Source organism: Amblyomma mixtum, chromosome 3, assembly GCF_055824585.1.
Source record: "Amblyomma mixtum isolate Tamu chromosome 3, ASM5582458v1, whole genome shotgun sequence".
Lineage (NCBI taxonomy): Eukaryota > Metazoa > Arthropoda > Arachnida > Ixodida > Ixodidae > Amblyomma > Amblyomma mixtum.
Window position 1 is genome coordinate 392,265,117 of NC_143014.1, and position 19,163 is coordinate 392,284,279.

Here is a 19,163-nt window from a genome sequence, read left to right on the forward strand (position 1 = left end):
GACAGTAGTCCAGAAATTAAGGTACCTTCTTCAACGTTTACTAGTGTTTACTAGGTTTACTAGTTTACTAGGTAAATATCTCGACTATGCCTATTCCACAAGTTCTATCATTCACCTTTAGGATCATCTATCATATCAACAGCTCATCGTCCTTCTAGCCGCAACAACCACATCAAGACCGTATACCCACCCGCTGCAAGAACTACATCTCATTTCCGTTCTTTTTTTGTCATATCATCTCGGGACTGGAACGATCTGCCGCCGGAAGCCGTACTTATCGTCAACTGCATCGACTTCAAGAAAAAGATTGAGGCCATCTTTATGTAATCAGTAATCTTTATGTATCCTGTAATATTTATGTATCCTGTAATCTTTATGTACTCTGTAATCTTTATATAATCTGCATGTAATCCGCCCATCCCTCATGTAATGCCCCAAAACCGGGGCCTTTGAGGTAATAAATAAATAAATAAATATCGTCGTCAAGGGCCTTTCTCACAAACAAATAGAACATTATAGATTATGGAACAAAAAATTCAGGGGCACTTTGCTGTCTAAAGTGCGTAGAGGCGAAAGCGTTTTCCGCACCACTTTGACTGCTTCTGTGGCACTGGTGGCGTCAAATGAAATTTACTACTAATCACTAAGTGATGACAAATCACTGATTAATGGTTAATTACTGATTAATGCCTGAATACTAATTAAATGCTAATTAATGACGCTTAAGCTTCGCCTTTACGAGTGGAACGCGACAGCGTGTTATAGCGCTGCCAGGGAGTCCACGGAACGCCACCACCCGTTCGGCGCGATGCCTTGCCGTTTGAACGCAACGCTTTTTGAAGAAAGGAAATGGCGCAGTAATTGTCTGTTATCTCGGTGGACACCTCAACCGCGCCGTAGAGGAAGGGAGGAAGTGGGAGTGAAAGAAGAAAGACAAAGATGGCCCGTAATGAAGAAAATGAAAATTGTATTTGAGGAAAGGAAATTACGCAGTAACTGTCTCACATATCTCGCTGGACACCCGTCAAAATTCAGGGAGGGGGGGGGGGTGCACTTTTTTGACATAAAGTGCGGTCAGTGATGTGTGGTTAAGATGTTAAGCTTCGCCTCTGAGTGGAACGCGACAGCGTCTTGCAACGCTGCCAGGGAGTCCATAGAACGCCATCGCCCATTCGGTTCTACGCCTCGCTCGTCGGTAAATTGGTTTTTGAGGAAAGGAAATGTACGAGGTCTGTTAGAAAAGTATCCGACCTTTGGCCGAAGAAAAAAAACTCGCATAACTGGAGCGTTAGAAACCTAATAACCTTCAAAGTAGTCTCTTTGGGACTCCACATACATCTCCCAGCGGTGCTGCCATTGCTGGAAGTATTCCGAAAAGGCCCTTTTCGGAATGGAATTTAGCTCTGCTGTCGTTGCAGCCATAATGTCCTTTCTTTTCTGAAATCACGCTCCTTTCAATGGCCTCTTGATTTTAGGAAACAGCCAGAAGTCGTAGGGGGACATCTCAGGAGAGTAAGAAGCCTGTTGAACTACAGGAGTCTGGTTTTTCGCCAGAAAAGTCTGAATCAAATACGAGGAATGTGCAGGAGCAATGCAGCAAGGGATGCGCCAATTTCTTGTTGACCTCAATTCCGGTCTCTTGCGTCGCACAGCACCACGTAGGCGATTGAGGACATCCCTGTTGTACTTTAGTCATTCTTTGACCCTGTGGGGTGCGTACTCGTGGTGTGCCACACAGAGGGAGTCAAAAAAGCAGTCAGCATCACTTTGACATTGCTGCGCACTTGGCGGGCCTTCTTTGGTCTTCGTGACGTGGAATGCGTCCTCTGTGACGACTGGGATTTGGTTTCCAGGTAGTACCCGTACACCCAAGACTCGTCACTAGTGATTACGGCGTCGGTGAAGTCAGGGTAACTGTTTGTGGAATCCAGCATCTCCTGTGAGACTTCAACACGAAGCTGCTTTTTCTCCACCGTCAGCAGCTTCGGCTCGAATTTCGACGCAACTCTCTCCATGGCCAAATCTTCGGGGATAATGGAATGTGCAGAAATATTGCTAATGTCCACCTCTTCCGCAATTTCTCGGATAGTCACACAGCAGTCCCGCATCACCACAGCGTTCACTTCGGCAATTACCTGGTCATTTAGGCATGTTGATGGCCGACCGGAGCGTGACTCTCTCTTCATGGATGTGCGGCCGTCATTAAATCAGTTGCACCACTGCTTAATCTGTGTGCTGCTCATAGCATCATCACCGAAAGTCGTCTGAACATTTCGAATGGTTTCCACTTGGCTATCGCCAAGTTTCTGGCAAAATTTGAGGTAGTAGCTCTGCTCCTCTCGCTCCGCCATTTTCCTTGCAACAAAAAACCGACGAGAGCACTGCGCACTGCCTCACTCAAACGCTGCTTCCCAGCGACTGACGCTATCGGCAGGCGGGAAAAAATTCGTACATGCGCACGAGGGTTCAAGGTCAGCTTCTGTAAGCGCGCTTGTTTCATATCCGTCAGGTGTTTGCAAAAAAAAATAAACTCGGATACTTTTCTAACAGACCTCGTATCTGTCTCTCATATCTCGGTGGACATCTAAACCTCGCCGTAACGAGAAGGGAGGAGGATGGCAGTGAGCGAAGACGCCGTATTCACTAGACGCGCCTTTGTTCATTCCAAACCATCGAGCTGGCATGGCGGACGCCATGCCAGAAGAAGACGTTGTTCGAAGCGGACGCGTTCCTCGATGTTCTCCGCACAAAAGGTTCAATCGGCCTCTGGCCGAGGTACTGCTCAGGCTTTTGCTGGCAGTAATGACTACCGTATCGTTCTGCCCCGACTCCCAACCGGTAAGCTTGTGACCGACTCCGTTTTCCTTCATGCAGATCTTGCCGGACGCCCGTACAGGGCACAGGATTTCAGAGACTCGCTGCGAAACGTCATAGACCTCAAAGAAATTAGCTCCATCGGACAATTCCAGATGTCTCACATATGGATGGTGACTTGCAAATCTGCGCAATCAAAAGAAAAGCTCGTGTCGTGCGGCGATCTCTTGGTGAAGAGCCGCCGTTGCGTTGTTGTTGACCCGGAACCGAAGGAGGTGAAGCTTAAGCTTTTGTGGCTTCCCGAGCGCTTGGAAGATTGCTTCATCCGTGAGGCACTTCAGGCGTACGGGAAGGTGACATCTATCTCGGCGGAAAATTGGAAAGTTTCAGACATGGAGCAGATGAGAACTCTAAGCTGTGATGTCGTCCCGTCTCTTGCTGATGGAGTCGGGGTTAGTGATGTTCCGCATCAGCTGACTGTGTGCGGCGTTCAGAGCCTTGTTCTAATTCCGGGCAGACCACTTCTGTGTTTACGTTGCAACCGTGTTGGCCACATTCGTCGGCACTGTCGTACGCCGTGGTGTGACGACTGCCGGCGTTTCGGCCACACAACGGAGGAGTGCGTCGTGACGTATGCTGACAAGCTGCGGCATCGTGTGCGGCCCCCCGACGACGCCCTACAGGAGCACATCATGGACGCTACAGAAGTACTTGACGCGACTGGGGACTTGCCAGCCGCCGTTGTAGCTGAGCCTTCGAGTGTCAGTGCACCGGTTGTTCCCCAAAGTGCTGCCGCGGAGTGTAAAGAGCCGGCGGATGACCATGCAGCGCCACCTCGGTGTGAGGCGCCGGATTCTGCTGCTGGTGGAGAACCAGTGGCCGTCCTTGAGGCCACTACAGATACCACAGCGGACACTTCGCTTCCTCCTGTCAATGCTGGCCAGCAGCTTTCGGATAAGGGCCTTCTTCCAGCGGACGCTGAACCTGGTTCCGCAGACGAGCCGCTTCAGAAGCGCCGTGCGTCCTGCGCTTCCGAAACGAGTGGCGATGAGGACCCGGTGCGCAGCACTCATCGCCGTCGGCGTCGCGCGTCAAGGCCCAAGGAGCAGTGCCGACGTTCGCGGTCCAGGAGGCCTGGCGGTGGTTCTCAGGCGGCATCGCCGTCTACCGACAAGAGCAGGGAACTGTAGGCATAATTAGTTGCCAGAGGTAGGTGCAACTCCGCCGACTCTTCTGCAGCAGGCACCTTGATTTATCGCCGTCCAGGAGACGAAAATTGAAAGTGAGGAGGATACTGAGGTGGCCTTGCAGCCCTTTTTATCAGAATATAATGTTCTCGTAACGCATGCTGTGGGCTTGTCGGCGGGTTGCTGGTTGTTTCTGCGCAAGACACTCCCCTGTTCGGGCTTGACCTATAATGTCGATAATGAGGGCCGTTTGATATGCTGCGATTTTCTTCTCTATGGAAAGCCATGGCGACTAATGAATGTCTATGCATTTAATACTGTACCTCAGCGCATTACTTTTTTTGAATGCATTGCCAGCTTACTGGACTGTGACCGGCACGTTGTGCTAATGGGTGACTTTAATTGTGTGTGCGACCCAGCTGATCGTGCCGGTCCTGATACACCCAGGGATAGGAGCGGTGAATTTTTGTCTGTTGTTACGGAAGATGCAGGGCTCATTGATACCGGAAGTTCATGTCCTGGTTTCCGCTTATTCACACGCATTCAGGGCCATTCTCACGCTCGCCTAGATCGAATTTATGCATCTTTTTCACTTGTCTCCAGAGGATTGGTCTGTGAGACTGTACCAGTTTCGTTCTCTGATCACTGCGTGGTGGTTGCTCGCCTCGGAGGCAGTGTTTGTTCAAAATTTAGGCCGAAATGGGCGCTTTGGAAGCTGAACTCTTCAGTAATTAATGATGAAGAGTTTGTCATTCGTGTCCGCTCGCAACTGGAATCCTGTCTCTCGAGCAAGATGCCGTTGTTCGCCGCTTGGGAAATGTTTAAGCAAGACGTGCGTGCTACAGCTATAGAAATTGGTTCCGTGCGGTCCTTTCACAGGAAACATCAGGAGCAGACACACCGGAAAAATTTGTACAATCTGTATGAAATGGAATGCGAAGCACCTGGTTTATATACGGATGAATTAGCTAGTATCAAAAGTGAGTTACAACGATTTGATGCAGAACGTTACCGGGGTGCCCGTGCTCGACCTCGTACCAAGCGTGATCTGCAATGTGAGCACCCGACACGACAGGCTTTGCTTGATGAGCGCCGTCATGCGACTGCAAAGTTTATTTCGGGGATGATGTCCAATGGCACACTAGTGTCCAGTACAAATGAGGTGATGACCGTATTTGTAGATTATTACACAGACTTGTTTATTGCTTCACCTGATGTGCATAATTCGGAAATTTTGGCGTATTTCAGCACTTTAGTGAGCCCTTTATCAGAAGATGATTGTTCTGTTATTAGCGGCTCTTTCACGCAGGAAGAGGTGGAACATGCAATTGATCAGTTACCTGTCTCAAAAACGCCTGGTCCTGACGGCATTTCAAGCGAATTTTACAAGGCTTAATTTTAAATCTATTCTCACTCCTGTCCTGCTGCGGGTCTTCACAGTGGGGCTCGATATAGGAGCCCTTCCTCAGTCTTTTACAAAAAGCCACACAGTCCTAATTCCGAAAACTACTAATGAAGGAAAACTGCGCTCCGTAGATGGTTATCGGCCCATTACATTGGCAAATGTGGATTACAAAATTTTTGCTAAAGTCTTGTCAAATCGCCTGCAATTTGCAATGTCTGTACTCATTGGATCTCACCAGACTTGCGGTTTGAGAGGCCGCTCCATTCAAAGTAATGTTCACATTGCGCGGACAATACTTGAATATTCCTCCAGCTGTCATGAGCAGCTTGCCCTCCTTCAGATTGACCTTGCGAAAGCATTTGACCGCGTTCGCCATTCATTTCTGTTTTCACTTCTAGAGCGAGCAAACGTGGGTTCTACTGTACTTAAAGGGGTGCAACTTTGCTACAGCAACAGTTCAACACGATTGATCATTAATGGCCAGCTCTCGAACCCTGTGCCAATCCGCTCTTCTGTGAAGCAAGGCTGCACGATGTCTCCTCTGCTTTTTGCTCTTTACCTGGAACGGCTTTGTTTGAGTGTTTTGCGTAACAGTAATATCTATGGGTTCCCTATTTTGGGTAATGAAGTCAAATTGCTGGCATATGCTGACGACCTTGCATTTTTCTGCATTGACAAGCCCAGCATTGATGACGTGTTGTCCACAATACATCAATTCGGCATCGTTTCTGGTGCTCAAATGAATCGCTCCAAAAGTTCTGGCCTATGGTTTGGTTCATGGGGCACAACTCCACCTCTGTACGCTGGCATAGAATGGTCTTGTGTGCCTCCTAAATATCTTGGCGTTCCACTTCATGCCTACAAATCCAGTGCCCATTACTGGAGAGAGCGAGTTCCGGCTGTTGAGCGTTATGCTCAGACGTTTGTACCGCATCGCCTCTCAATTTTTGGTCGAGCCCAGGCTTGCAACACCTTTCTGGCAACAAGGATTTATTACGTACTCCAGGTCCTTCACTGCGCCAGACATTACATACAGCGTTTCCATCGTATATTTGCGACGTTTATTTGGTCCTCCAAATTTGAGCCCATGCGGCGTGATAACCTTTTCAGGCCTGTTTGTGCAGGAGGCCTGGGTCTAGAGCACCTGTATGTGAGACAGTTGGTTGCCCGTTTCTTCTTTTTTCGTGCTTGTTCCCTTCCGATTATTAGAGCATTCTTGCAGGTTAACTTCATGACTCTACTTCCGAACTTAGTAGTTTCTTCCAATTTTACTGAACGACCCCGTTTACTAGGCTTTATGCAGGAAGTTTATGCCTCCGTGCGTTTTTTGACAGTTCTGTTTTCAAATGAGTACTTATATTCTGTTTCGCGCAAAAATCTGTACAGGGATTTGATATCCATGCTCTTCCCGCCCCCACTGTATCGTTCCGTCTACGTTGGGCTCATGGGTCATGATGTTTTAAAGCGAGTGCGTAAAATGCCAATTTCTCCTTGCACCAAAACATTTATCTATAAATTACATGCTGAAACTCTACCTGTCAAGACGTGGCTCGATAGGAAAAACATTTTTGTGTCTTCTGTAAACTGTCGCTTGTGCAATGTGCCTGAAACAATTGAACATTGTTTTATAGACTGCAAAGACGCGATTTTGTTTTGGGATGTGTTCCAAAGGACGCTACAGAAAGATTTTCTCCTAAATTCCTACAGTGTGCGCTACCTTGTTGTTTCCCAACCTGACTCGAATCCTTATGATATGATTCTTCTGATTGGACTTCATAGTCTTTGGAAAACGCGCATGCAAGATCGCAACGTTGAACCTGTTGTTTCGCTCAGAATTCACTTTAGCCGAATGTTGCTGCAGGTAACGGACATTTACAAAAAATTAGACTTTGTACCGGATTGGTTTCCTCTCCTGATGCGCTGTATATCCTTACCGGCCTTTTAGTTATAATATGTTACTATTATGTTTCTGTCACGTAGCGCCTACCTAGGTGCTCTGTAAATAGTTGTTTTCGTGTGTGTATATACACACACACATATGTATTTATATGCTTTGTATACAAAACCATGTAAATAAATACCATGAAAGAAAAAGAAAGAGCTGGCATGGCGGAGTGATAGCATGCTCGTCTCGCACTCCGAAGACCGGGGTTCGATTCCCGAGCTCGACCAATTTCCTACTGAGTTTTATTTATTTTTATGGCCTGACTAGAAAAGTTAATTAGGCTAATTGGGTAATTAAGCAATTAACTAAGCTCAGTCCCACTTACCTGGAGCAGCACTATATGATCCCTTCAATTGGTTGCATGGTTACTAGCCAAAGTACAATTGGCCCCGTTTGAAATTGGCGCACTGTGACGTGACGACCGTTTCGACCAACTGAAAAGCGCGACATTTCTGTCGACAACTTCTGCTTACAACGATGAGAGATTAAAGCCTTTCGCCTTAAAAACTAAACGCTGATTTCTGAGGCTGGCGCATACTCTCCGCACACTTGCAAACTGCGATCACTGAGTTTTCTTTTTGACATCACGCGTTTGAATTTAGGGGCCCAAAAAAATGTTGTTTCTTAATAAATCAAACTGTTTAACCAATATAGACGTCTTTTGCTATTGCCGCCACCGGCTCCTAAGGTTACGTGTTTAAAGAAGTTGTTTAAATTCAAGTGCAGGCTTTATTTACTCATAGTTCACTTCATAAGGGAAGGAAATGAAACAAGCACGTCAATGATTACCAAGAACTGCTATGTTGTTTGGGCCGTTTCCCTTTAGGCACACATTTACACTGCAAAGCACCTTGAAAAAGTGAGAATGTACAACGAATGAACCATCAGTCGGGGACAGCTGCGTGAGGGCCCTCTCATGCTACACCTGTCAAGACAGGTGCCAATACTATCAGAATCGAGAGCCTAAAAGTGCTAGTGAGCAGAAATGATTAGGGAAACAAGGAACTGGTCACATCGCACATATGGTAGCCAAAAGTCATACAAACCAAGGAAAGCATAGGGGAATTTGTTTTTGTTTTTTTTTTCGCTTTTGGTGTAATACTGGTGGTTGCGATTAATACGGGACTTACGGAGGCCTTGTGTTCGGAAGCCACAGCCAGCCTGTGGTTGGATTTACGTGTACTTTCTGTAAAATTATTGAAATGTTTGCAGAGTTATTTTGTCACTGTGACCAACACGGAAAAAAAAAGGAAAAAATGCGGCATGACCCGTCATATGATGCGACAATTATAAAGCTGCTGGATTTTCCGTGGATGGTTACTTTGATGCTTTTACTCTTATCAATGCTTACTCTAAGCCGAGGCTTGACACACACGAGAGAATTGTTCTGCAGAGCGAAAATGGGCGGAAGCGGTTATATGAGTGGCGGGTGGAGCTTTTGGAGGGCGCAGAGGGGTAGGAAGGTGGATCGAGGGTGGCGATGAGTGGGTGGGCAGATCAAATACAACATCTAAACACAATCGGCCTGATCTCTTACCTACTAAGAATTAAATCGCTGGTAACTTTACTTCTACTGTGTGGACTTCATGATGCATAATTACCACACTTTCTTGCAATGCACATAACAAATAAATTAATATTGCATCATTATATTTCTTGGGTAATTGTGGTGTTCTCGTTGTAACAAGCACACACTATCACAATTCCAGCCTTCTTGCGATACATCAACACAGGTGCAGCAAAAATTGGAGCAGCATCAAGTGTAGTCATGGTATTTATGAGAAGCAATGGACAAAGAGTTGCGGATTAGCTCCTCCCGTGAAATTATCCTGCAACCAATAGCCAAATCAAATTGTCAAGTTCATGCATTCACCACTCACCAATAAAAATGGATTTACAGCTCAAAGGGCATCAGGCCTGATGATGTTTGACGTAAAATGATGTTATTTAGCCAATGTTGCTTTGTAAGCAGCAGCATTGCGTTTCTCGCCAGTCACTATCATTAGATGGCACAGTCATAAGACACGACTGTGAACACAGGAACATGAGTCGCCCTACAAACAGCGCCGCCTAGAGTGCGATGCGAGTGAAGTCAAGCGCATGGTTCCCGCGGCTACGATTGTTAGACAAGCTTATGCATTCCATGCTGGCGATTACGTGTCGCCTGCTCCACCTGCTGTTCCCGGCACACTGCGACCACTGATAGGAGCGGCGGGGGCATGAAGGGCTGCCTGAACACGTTGGCATGCATCGCGAGGGCATATGCTGTTTAGAGTAGAATGCCAGAATCTCGGACGGCCATTTTCGTGGATGACCGGAGCGAGATTTAAAAAATCAGGGCGCGTTGGATTTCCCGCCTGCTTACGTATATGCACAGCACAAAACAAAAGACAAAACGCACAACACTCATTTTTGATGACACGAGGCAACAAGCACAGCTGTAAGTGCGCCTCTTTATTTATCTCCTATGGTCACGTGCATAGACAGCGGCCATGCCGTGTTACGAAACGAAACGAAGCAACGAACGACGACACGGCGGGAGCGCGCGCTCAAAGAACAGCCGCAGAAGCGCGAGTGGGAAATGAAACCAGGGCGCCGCGTCATTCGGCATTAAAGTCCACACTGAGCACGGATGGACACGATACTTCAAAAAAGTATGTTCAGTACCGACATCCAATAGCCTGACAATGCAATGCAGGCAAGACACATTTCAGGAACTGATTTTGATACACATACTAGACACTCTATATTCGATACTTCGAAACATTGTTGAAATCAGTGTTGTGATCGGAAGGGAGCAGACATCTGTCACTGTAAACGCGCTTGAAAAAAATAAATAAAAACTAGTTTCGGACGAGCCCACAATCGCCTCACCAGCAACACGGATCGTATGGGCCCTGAGGTACCGAGGGACGTGTCCACCGGCTGAGTTCACAACCTCCGATACAGTTCGCTGGTTAGTCCTGGCAACTTCCCAAAACTGCTGCCCCGGGTTTCCGGATAGGAGGCGCGCCCTCTCCAAGGCTTGAGCTCCCCTTTCCCCGAGGGTTGAATCTTATTCGCGGTTCTATTTCATGTAAATCGTCATTAGTTTATTACGGATGTTTCATTTCGGTTAAAAAATTTTTTCGAGCTGCCGCGATTTTTGGCCGGCCGACACGATTTTCAGTATGGCGTCTCTCATGCGGACGAAACATACTACCTCTTGCGATGCATTTGCTTGCCACATTTTTGATTCGAGCGTGACGTCGGACGTTGAACTCGACGTGTACTGTGTTGGTCACTTTTTTGAGCTGCTCTGGAGGCACACCCTTAAAAAGACATCTAATGACTGTTTTTAGAAACTCAACTGACTTTCGATATTAGGCTAATATCCCTTTCTCATGACTTTCTGGTGGACTTTCCTTATGCATTCCTAGTGGCTTTCTGAAACAAATTTGCCAGCGTGGTTCTTGTGTGTTTTCTGTGTCCTTGTGTGAATGTTTTTTTTTTTTTGACGAGAGTTCTTGACTCTGTGATGTGGCACTGCCCGTTGCAAAAACCAACGCAAATATTGGAATCAGTAGTGCCTAGTAAGAGCCCAAATAAATAAAGTAAAGCAAAAGCAAAAAAAAACATAATTTCCCAGACGCCAGACGATTCGACCCGCTCACCTTCAACTCCCCAACTCACCGCGCCAACCATTACACAACGCCAACACTTTTCTTTCGTTATTGCAACGGAAACCAACCCCTTTTTTTCTTTATTGCAACGGAAACCATTCACGCCGAGCTAGCAAATGCTTTAAGAACGCACATACTATTCCACAATGCAGACGCACATTCACATGTCAGCGCACACTGCACTCCATCTGCACATCAAAACTGTGGGAAACATACACTTGCGTCAAGAGCCACCAACCATTCAGGCGGCCGGCCATGCGCCGCATAAACTCCCCGCACCAGGGCGCATTGTTCAGTGAACAGAGACGTAGATGAACGAGGTGGTTCTTGAGTCTAGTCAGCATTAACAGATCACACTTAATCCCGGAGTCTCTCAGGACAGCCAAGAACCTTGTAGTGTAAGGCGATATCTCAATGTCCCTCTAGATTGTCCGTTGAAGTATGTCCCGGAGTAACACTCCATAACGCCACCACGCAAAGCAACGATAGTTCGTCTCTGGTTGGCCGCACAGGCGGCAGTTCCTCGACCACGGCACAAAAGTCCCCTTGGCGCGAAGCGAGGACTTGACGGGTAGAGTCGAAGTATGGTGTTTAAGAAAAAAAAAAAGGTTTTTGCAACTGACTCAATATGCATTCGCTGAACTTGCTTCAATGCACAGGAATCCATAAAGCCAAGGTAGGCTTCCGATATACGAGCACAGAGAAGAGAGATTCAATTAGCACTTTTGTCATCTGCCTTCTTGACTGGTGGAATAAATATTGCAACGGGTAGCGAACAGTCAGGAAATCAAAGGTATCAGCAACCACCCACGGGAAACTCCACAGAGCTGCCTCACGGCCGTGACCAGTCGAATCAAACAGATAAGGCAGACGACAACTGAGTCGCCTTCTAAGCATAGCAGAAAGGGTTGGCTTGAAGCTTTGAAGAAGGAAAACTGTGAAACGAGCTGCTGTACAAACAAGTCAACAAGGTCAACTCCTCCAGACTCGAAAGACACGAATTGCCTCCACGCATAGGCTCCTATTGAGAGCGAAAAGCAAAGGTCGCGAAAAGTCTGTGCAGCGCTTGTAGCTTGTTCCTCGCACAGTGCATCTCTTGCAAAGCACAGACATGCTTTGCAACCAATATGTTGCAAACTTGTGCCCGAGCAAAACTCGAGAGCTCCCGACCCATTCACCCCTGCGTTTGGCGGCCCACACAGAGAATTTGTGACTCCCAGTAAAACCCATAAATCCGGTCCTGATAAAAGTAACCCCAAGATACTGCAGGGAATCAGAGTCACAGCTTCTGCCACTAAAACAATGAGTGCAGGTCGGCGATTATCGCCCGACGTTCGCACTCGATGCATGGCGGTGAAAAAATGCGCTCGCTGCCGCCTAATGGGCCCCAAAAAGATATTGACTTGTGGAACCTGGTGAGACTGGTAGAGCAACTAACGAAAGCTAATAGCAGCGCAGAAAGTCCGCTTTGCCGATTTCACTGCTAGCGCCTGCTGCCGCTATAGAGTTTCGCCTTCATCGAAATTCGACCGACTCGGCCGGGGTCTAACCCGCGTCTTTCGGGTCAGAAGCCGAGTACCGGGGCTCATCCCCTCGCTGGTGCAGCTGTGTTCCAAGGTGGGGTAAAGATTGAGTGTTTGGCTGCTTGCCGCCTTGACAGGATTGCTGGCCACAGCAACCGCAGGTGAATGCACTGCCGTCGTCGCCGCGCCGGCGCTACGGCAATACAACGGTGGGAGCACGGCAGGACCTCGATACCTCGACAATACGAACCAGTAGAACGTAGAATTGTACAAAAAAGATGTGATATAAGACAGCCGCTAACACGGCGAACGTACAAAGTAGGGGACTACTTGAAGCATCACAGACGAAAAAGCTTTCCAGTTCTGGCAGACACGGACGCGCGCGCGCACACACACGCACGCACGCACGCGCGCACACACACGCACGCACGCACGCGCGCACACACACACACAGACACACACAACACACACACACACACAGACACACACACAATTCTAGAGGCCCGCGTACTGTGCGATGTCAGTGCCCGTTAAAGATCCCCAGGTGATCAAAATTTGCGGAGCCCCCCACTACGGCGTCCCTCATAGCCCGAGTCGCTTTGGGACGTTAAACCCCCATAAACCAAACCAAGCACACGCACGCAGAGGCGCGCACGAATATTAGGCTGTTTTAGTTTCACGACTTCACGTCCGCAAACGTGAGAAGTCTACCTAGCCAACGCGCATCTCGTTTGGAACCTTTATAGTTACACGTACGCGACGCACGCCGCGCGTTGTTCCCTAGCGACGCCTACCAACAGATACAGACGCTGCTTTAGCCACTCTAATACAAGACGAGTCAGAACGAAGCCAGTCGGACGGTGTCAGCGCATCTTTAGGCACTATAATGCAGTGTTGTAGGCGTTACCAAAAAAAAAGTAACTGAATACGTTACTCGTTACGCTAAGAAAAAAAGAACGCGTTACCGCCCTACGTTACCTACAAAAAAAGGTAACACGTTACCGTTACCGATACCGAAAAACAGTATCGCACGTTACTTTGCCGTTACTCCATGGCCATAAATTTTAATCAGTGCGTCTTCGCTGTAACTTGTAGGGTCTGCTCGCGGGCAAGTCAAATCCCGCGCCGCTCACCGCGGGTAGTCTGGAACCCTTCTTCCCGAGTGGTGGGGCGGGGGGAGAGAGGCGAGGAGAAAGCCTTTATAAGGCGAGACCGGAGAGGCTCGCGGCCTCTTGCTCTTGGACCAGCCCTCCGGAAGGACCACCTGACCCAGCTGCCACGACGACGACCGGCCCCCCTGATGTGAGAATAAACCGTTTGTACGAAGTCCTGCCTCGAGTGACTGAAAAGGGTACGCAACCGTAGGCGTCAGTGAGTTGAGCTTACGATAATCAACACACAGCCTGACCGATCCATCTTTCTTCGGCGCTAGAACCACTGGGGACGCCCAGGGACTTTGTGAGGGTCTCACCGCACCGGTATCAATCATCTCGTCAAGGGCACAGTCGAGAAGCTGCCTCTTATGCGCACTTAACGGCCTCGGGTTACACCTGAAAGGGCGCGTATCACCCGTCTGAATCTCGTGCTGAAGCAGGTCGGTTCTGCCCGGTTTCTCCGTGAAGCAATCCGAAAACGGGAGTAAAGTTTCCGCGAGCCTTCGGCGCTGACTACTGGGTCCTGAGAAAGACGCAATAATCGCTTCTAACGGGCCACCGTCTCTCAGCATCTCGAGGGAGCTCACCTGCCTTTCTGTCGCACAGGTGTGGACAACCACCTTTTGTGCAGGACAGCCGGGCAAGGATGCGCTTTCGAAGGGAATGAGGGGGGCGAGCTGGCTGTAACGATAGCCATTCTCCCCCATGTCGAGCACAATGCCTTCGCTCGAGAGAAAATCCCTTCCCAGAATTACTGGTATCGACAAGCCAGGCAGATAGACGAAGCGATGTCTCCGCTTTCTGCCGTCAAAACGCATCGTAAGACGCACTGCTCCCTTTGCCCTTGCCGCCCCAGCTGCTAAGCTTAACGGGGTTTCGGCCGGTCTGACACGGATGTTACCTTTCCGGCAGGCCTCGTACACCTCGTCACCGACCAGTGACAGCGTTGAGCCCGTGTCTACGAGTGCAGAGTAGCATCGACCCGCTAACTGCACTAGCATAAAAGGGCTTGAGCGCGGAACGACTCCCTGAGTTCTACAGGCGAGCGGGACAAAGGCCTCCCCGTCGCCGGCGCGGGAGTTCTTTTCCTGACTAGCGCCTTGACAACCATGAAATTCTCCCGCTGACGGTGAAAGGCCGCTGCCACCAGACATCACCGCCAGCGCCTGGCGTTTCCCTGCATACGCCTAGCTTGGCATTCGCGTGCCACGTGGCCGGGCTGGTTGCAATTCCAGCAAAGCCGGTCATTCACCCGCCGCGTAGACGGAGGACCCCTCGTTCCACGAAGCGGTTGGGGACGGCTCTCCCCTTTCTCCGCGCATTCCTGACGCTCGCTCCGCGCGTGGCCTGTGAGACCCGCACGACGCCGCTGCTCGAATGCGTACGGGTCAAGCGCGCGAGGGACAACAGGGGGTTCCGCCTGATTTTCCACGGCCATTACCTCGGCGCGCCGAGCCCTCAACTCGCATTCTCGGCCTCCATCCCATGCGCATCCCGGTTCTAGTGATTCGGCCGGCCTGGGGGGCGGCCGGTAGCGCAGTTCGGCGAGTAAATCCGCCTGCACGGTCTTGGCCTCCTGCGCTAGGGCCTCGAGGTTTGTAAAACTGCGGCCCCGCAGATACGGCTTGAAGCGTGGATGGCACTGCCTGATCACACGCGCAACCTGATCTCGGTCGGTTGCCATCGGATCTGCCCTCTTGTACAGCTCCTGCATTGCGCGTACGTATTCGAGGAGGCTTTCCTCTGGGTGTTGGGTGCGCAACGCGAGCTCATCCAGCATCCGGCGCTCATAATCAGGCGGCAAGAACTCGGCGCGGAAACGATCTTTGAAGTCCGCCATCGACTGGAAAGTCGGCTGGCAGCGCCTCCATCGCGCCGCGCTCTCGACGAGTGCTACAGGCAGGACCTGCCCTAGCATTACGTCATCTGGGGCTCCCAGAGCCGTCTGGTAGTCCTCGAGTTGTTGTAGAAACTCGTGGACTGATTTCGCGTCCGTGTACCCGGAAAAGGAGGGGACCTCCATATTTATCCGCGGGCGCGATGCTGTCGCCGATGCTACCGATGCTGCGGCCTGGTTGGCGCCAGCCACCGAACCGAGCTGACGGGCTAATGCGGCAAACATCTCAGTCACCTGCCCTATTACGGCCGCCGCGTCGGCCGTCTCACTACCGGCTGCCCCGCCATCCAAAGCCGTGGCTGAAACATCCTTTCTGGGAGGCATAGTTCGCGCTAACTGTCCGGCCGCACCGGCTAACTGCTCATGGCAACAAGAACATTCACATACACAACAATCTATCTACAAACACGCGGAAATACACAACACAAAACGCCCGAAAACTACATAAATAACACAAAACCCCTAACAAATTTACAAGACTACAAAAGTCGCTACCCCGCGAACATTCCGCCTGACCCGCTCCTTAACCCTATCGGTCCGGCGTGGCCCTGAACAAAGAGGGCCTGCCACGAGTCTGGCTGCACGTCCCAAAATCGGCAGAGAAATCGTCCACAAGGTGTTAATTAAAGCCGCACGCTGGGCGCCATTATTTGTGGGCAATTCCTCTGCGCGGGGACGCACAGGCAGTCACTCGAGGCAGGACTTCGTACAAACGGTTTATTCTCACATCAGGGGGGCCGGTCGTCGTCGTGGCAGCTGGGTCAGGTGGTCCTTCCGGAGGGCTGGTCCAAGAGCAAGAGGCCGCGAGCCTCTCCGGTCTCGCCTTATAAAGGCTTTCTCCTCGCCTCTCTCTGCTTGCAACAGTCTAGGCAGGAAAAGGAGGGAGGCCGTCCTTAGTCCCAGTGCTGTGGGGCGTGCGTTGTTCCTTGTTCTGGCTAGGGCAGAAAGGGGGGGGGGGGGTATTACTATGACGGGAGAAAGTTGGAGCGACAGTGTTGTTCAGCAGAATATTTTTAGAAAGTTTAGTTTGAGGTAGCTCACTGCTGCCGGCACAGAAATTAACAATGGCCCATTTCCTTTTTTCCTCTACTTCCGTGCTACAGCCGATCGACTGCAATCCCTTTTTCTGTGCTGTACCATTGTACTCTTTCGACGGCTCTCTTGGGGCCATCTTGAAGTAAAGTGACGACATTCCTGAGTTTACACAGAAGAGGGAACTTCTTCCACAAAGAATGCGAGAGTGTCGCCTGGGAACGAGACCTTTTGGCTGGAAAACAAGCTTACCGAGAAACTGACTTACAGATTTCTGCAAATGGTCCATTGGTGGCTGGGAAAGCGTCCACTGATTAGAGAGTTGTGTGTGTGTGTGGTTTGGGGGTGAAGACAAGTGTGTGAATGCGTGATCGTGCTTTTTTTTTTAGTTGAGTGCGTCGTCAAGGGCAGGTGTTTTCTGGCATTCATGCGAGCCGCAACAAGGGTCGTCGAGAGCACCCGTAGGTTTCGTTTATTTTCAACATCAGTGTCGGCATTTTTTTTTTCTGAAAAAGAGGCGAAGGGGGACAATTGAAATAAAAAGTAACTAGTAGCGTGACACCTCACGTTACCGGAAAATGTTAACGCAAGTACGTTACGCGTTACAATTCCGAAAAGGTAACGAGTACGTTACTAAGTTACCGAAAAAAGTAACGCGTTACCGGTAACGCCGTTATTGGTAACGCGTTACCGACAACACTGATATACTTGCACAAAACGCTACTTCGTCAGGCTTAACAGCTGGAATATCGCCCTTCTATCTGAAAACAAAATATATTTGTCACTTGAAACTTTATGCGAGGGCAAGAATGGGCAAAATGAAGGCGAATACAACAGTTTAAAGGGCGATATCGCATCGAGGGATTAGAGACGAAGCTATTATCGCTGTGAAGCGGGCGGGCAGGGCGCCGCCATGTTGTCAGCGTCAGCGCTACGTACTATCGCGCTCGAAAGGGCTTGCAACCCGCGAGCGTGTGGCCGCAGGGTTTTCGGAAGCATGATGGGGCCGACAAGCGGCGCGCCTGAAAGCTAAGTGGAAAGGATTCTGCTGTTCCAGCAGCCAGGCGCATCCCCCGCGTCGTCTGCTCATCGAACTCTGAGCTGCTTAATACTCACAGGCGCCTTTGCGTGTAGCCTTGCGCAGGCGTTGTTTCATGCTGGGGCCGACGTCTTTATGCTAAGGCCGGGGCGTAAATATGAGCTGAAGCACCGAGTTTTGCAACTGCAATGTGCACTGATCCTCCAACGCGGGCAGAAATCGTCAAAACCGCTCCAGACGTACTGTGATTGAAGCGCGATTTGGGCCACGGTTTTATCGGGCATGACAGGTGAAGGCAAAATGAATGAAACAAAATCAATACGGCCAAGACCAGACGGCACAGAGGAGAAGCCTAAGTCGTGGAACAGCAAAATTATTTTCGTTTTGTTTTCAAGCACGTCGCTTGTCGGCTTCACCATGATTCCGGTGAGCGTTCCGGCCACGCTGCTTAAGGTTGCAAGTCATATTGAGCGCGATAGTACGCAAGCAGCGCAAAGACCGCAACGTGAAAATCCGAATCTCACGCACAGGGGCGATGGAAAGAAAGGTGAACAGAGCGGAGCCTAGGCGCACCGCTGTGCGCATTTCTTTTCGTCACACTTTTACTTCGGTCGAAGGAAAAACACGCGAGAGTCGCCCGTGAAACATCATAGGACGACACTAGAGTTTCCCTTACCACTCCGGTAAAAGCGCGATGAAAAGGAATTCGAACAGCAGAAGCTACAAGAGGGCCGTAACGCTGTCTGGGATTACACCCGGCGCCCCGTAGACCGCGAGCATAGCCCGATGGGAGACGCGGCCCTCACACGCATGGAGAAAAAAAAAACTGAAGAAGCGCCCGCGAGAACCTTGAAGCCTAGTCATAAAAAGTAAAAAGCATGTAAAAAGAAGACAGTCCCCCCCCCGCCCCCCTCGTGACCATATCACGTGATGGCGTGCTGTGATAATTATCAGCACCGCGCGCGCGCATGCGCGGACCAGCGCTTGTAAACAAACCATCTCTCGAAACGCTGAACGCGCTCAGGCGTGCGCCGCATTATGAAGTGCTGTGTGCCCGGGTGCAGGAGACGCACAGAAATCATTTCTTCGGAGGTTTCGTTCCACCGGTGAGTGAATATTTGTTCAATAGTGCCAGCGGTGACAGCATGCGCTGATAGAAAAGAGCCGAATGGGTTTTTTTTTTTTTTCAATATTGCCCGGCAGGTTTTTGAATGGCCCTGCAGCCAGAAAACGGTGGACTGGCGCTCTGCAACGTTCGGATAATTGGTTACCGACGAAATGGAGCGTTGTATGCTCCCTGCATTTTCGTGCAGAGGACTTCAAGGCTTCGACACGCGACCTTCGCCGGATGACAGAAAGTGCTGCGCCATCGCTGTCGCTTACTTCAGTAGGCCACATGCGTGTATACCATTATTAATTAACAACTGGGGTTTTTAGCTACTTTCTGACTGTCGGCATAACTGCATGACGGAATCTTTGCGTGCTAAGTCGCCCTAATATTTCAG

The 19,163-nt window shown here is 49.8% G+C and overlaps 1 protein-coding gene and 1 long non-coding RNA gene across 2 annotated transcripts in view; both read left to right on the plus strand.

Moving 5' to 3' along the window:
- Positions 1-2,711: 2,711 nt before the first annotated feature.
- On the plus strand, positions 2,712-4,004 carry LOC149357184 (uncharacterized). Its single transcript, XM_089576527.1, has one exon. The coding sequence runs from the start codon at positions 2,736-2,738 to the stop codon at positions 4,002-4,004; it is 1,269 nt and encodes a 422-aa protein (XP_089432653.1). The 5' UTR covers positions 2,712-2,735.
- Positions 4,005-18,709: 14,705 nt separating this feature from the next.
- LOC149357185 (uncharacterized) overlaps positions 18,710-19,163 on the plus strand; it is a 64,091-nt gene continuing 63,637 nt past the window's right edge. The window contains exon 1 of the long non-coding RNA XR_016291792.1: positions 18,710-18,764. This is a non-coding gene — a long non-coding RNA (uncharacterized LOC149357185). The remainder of the gene's footprint in view (positions 18,765-19,163) is intronic.

Excerpts from the sequence above, each read along its gene's own strand:
- LOC149357184 (XM_089576527.1), top strand. The coding sequence starts at position 2,736 with ATGTTCTCCGCACAAAAGGTTCAATCGGCCTCTGGCCGAGGTACTGCT.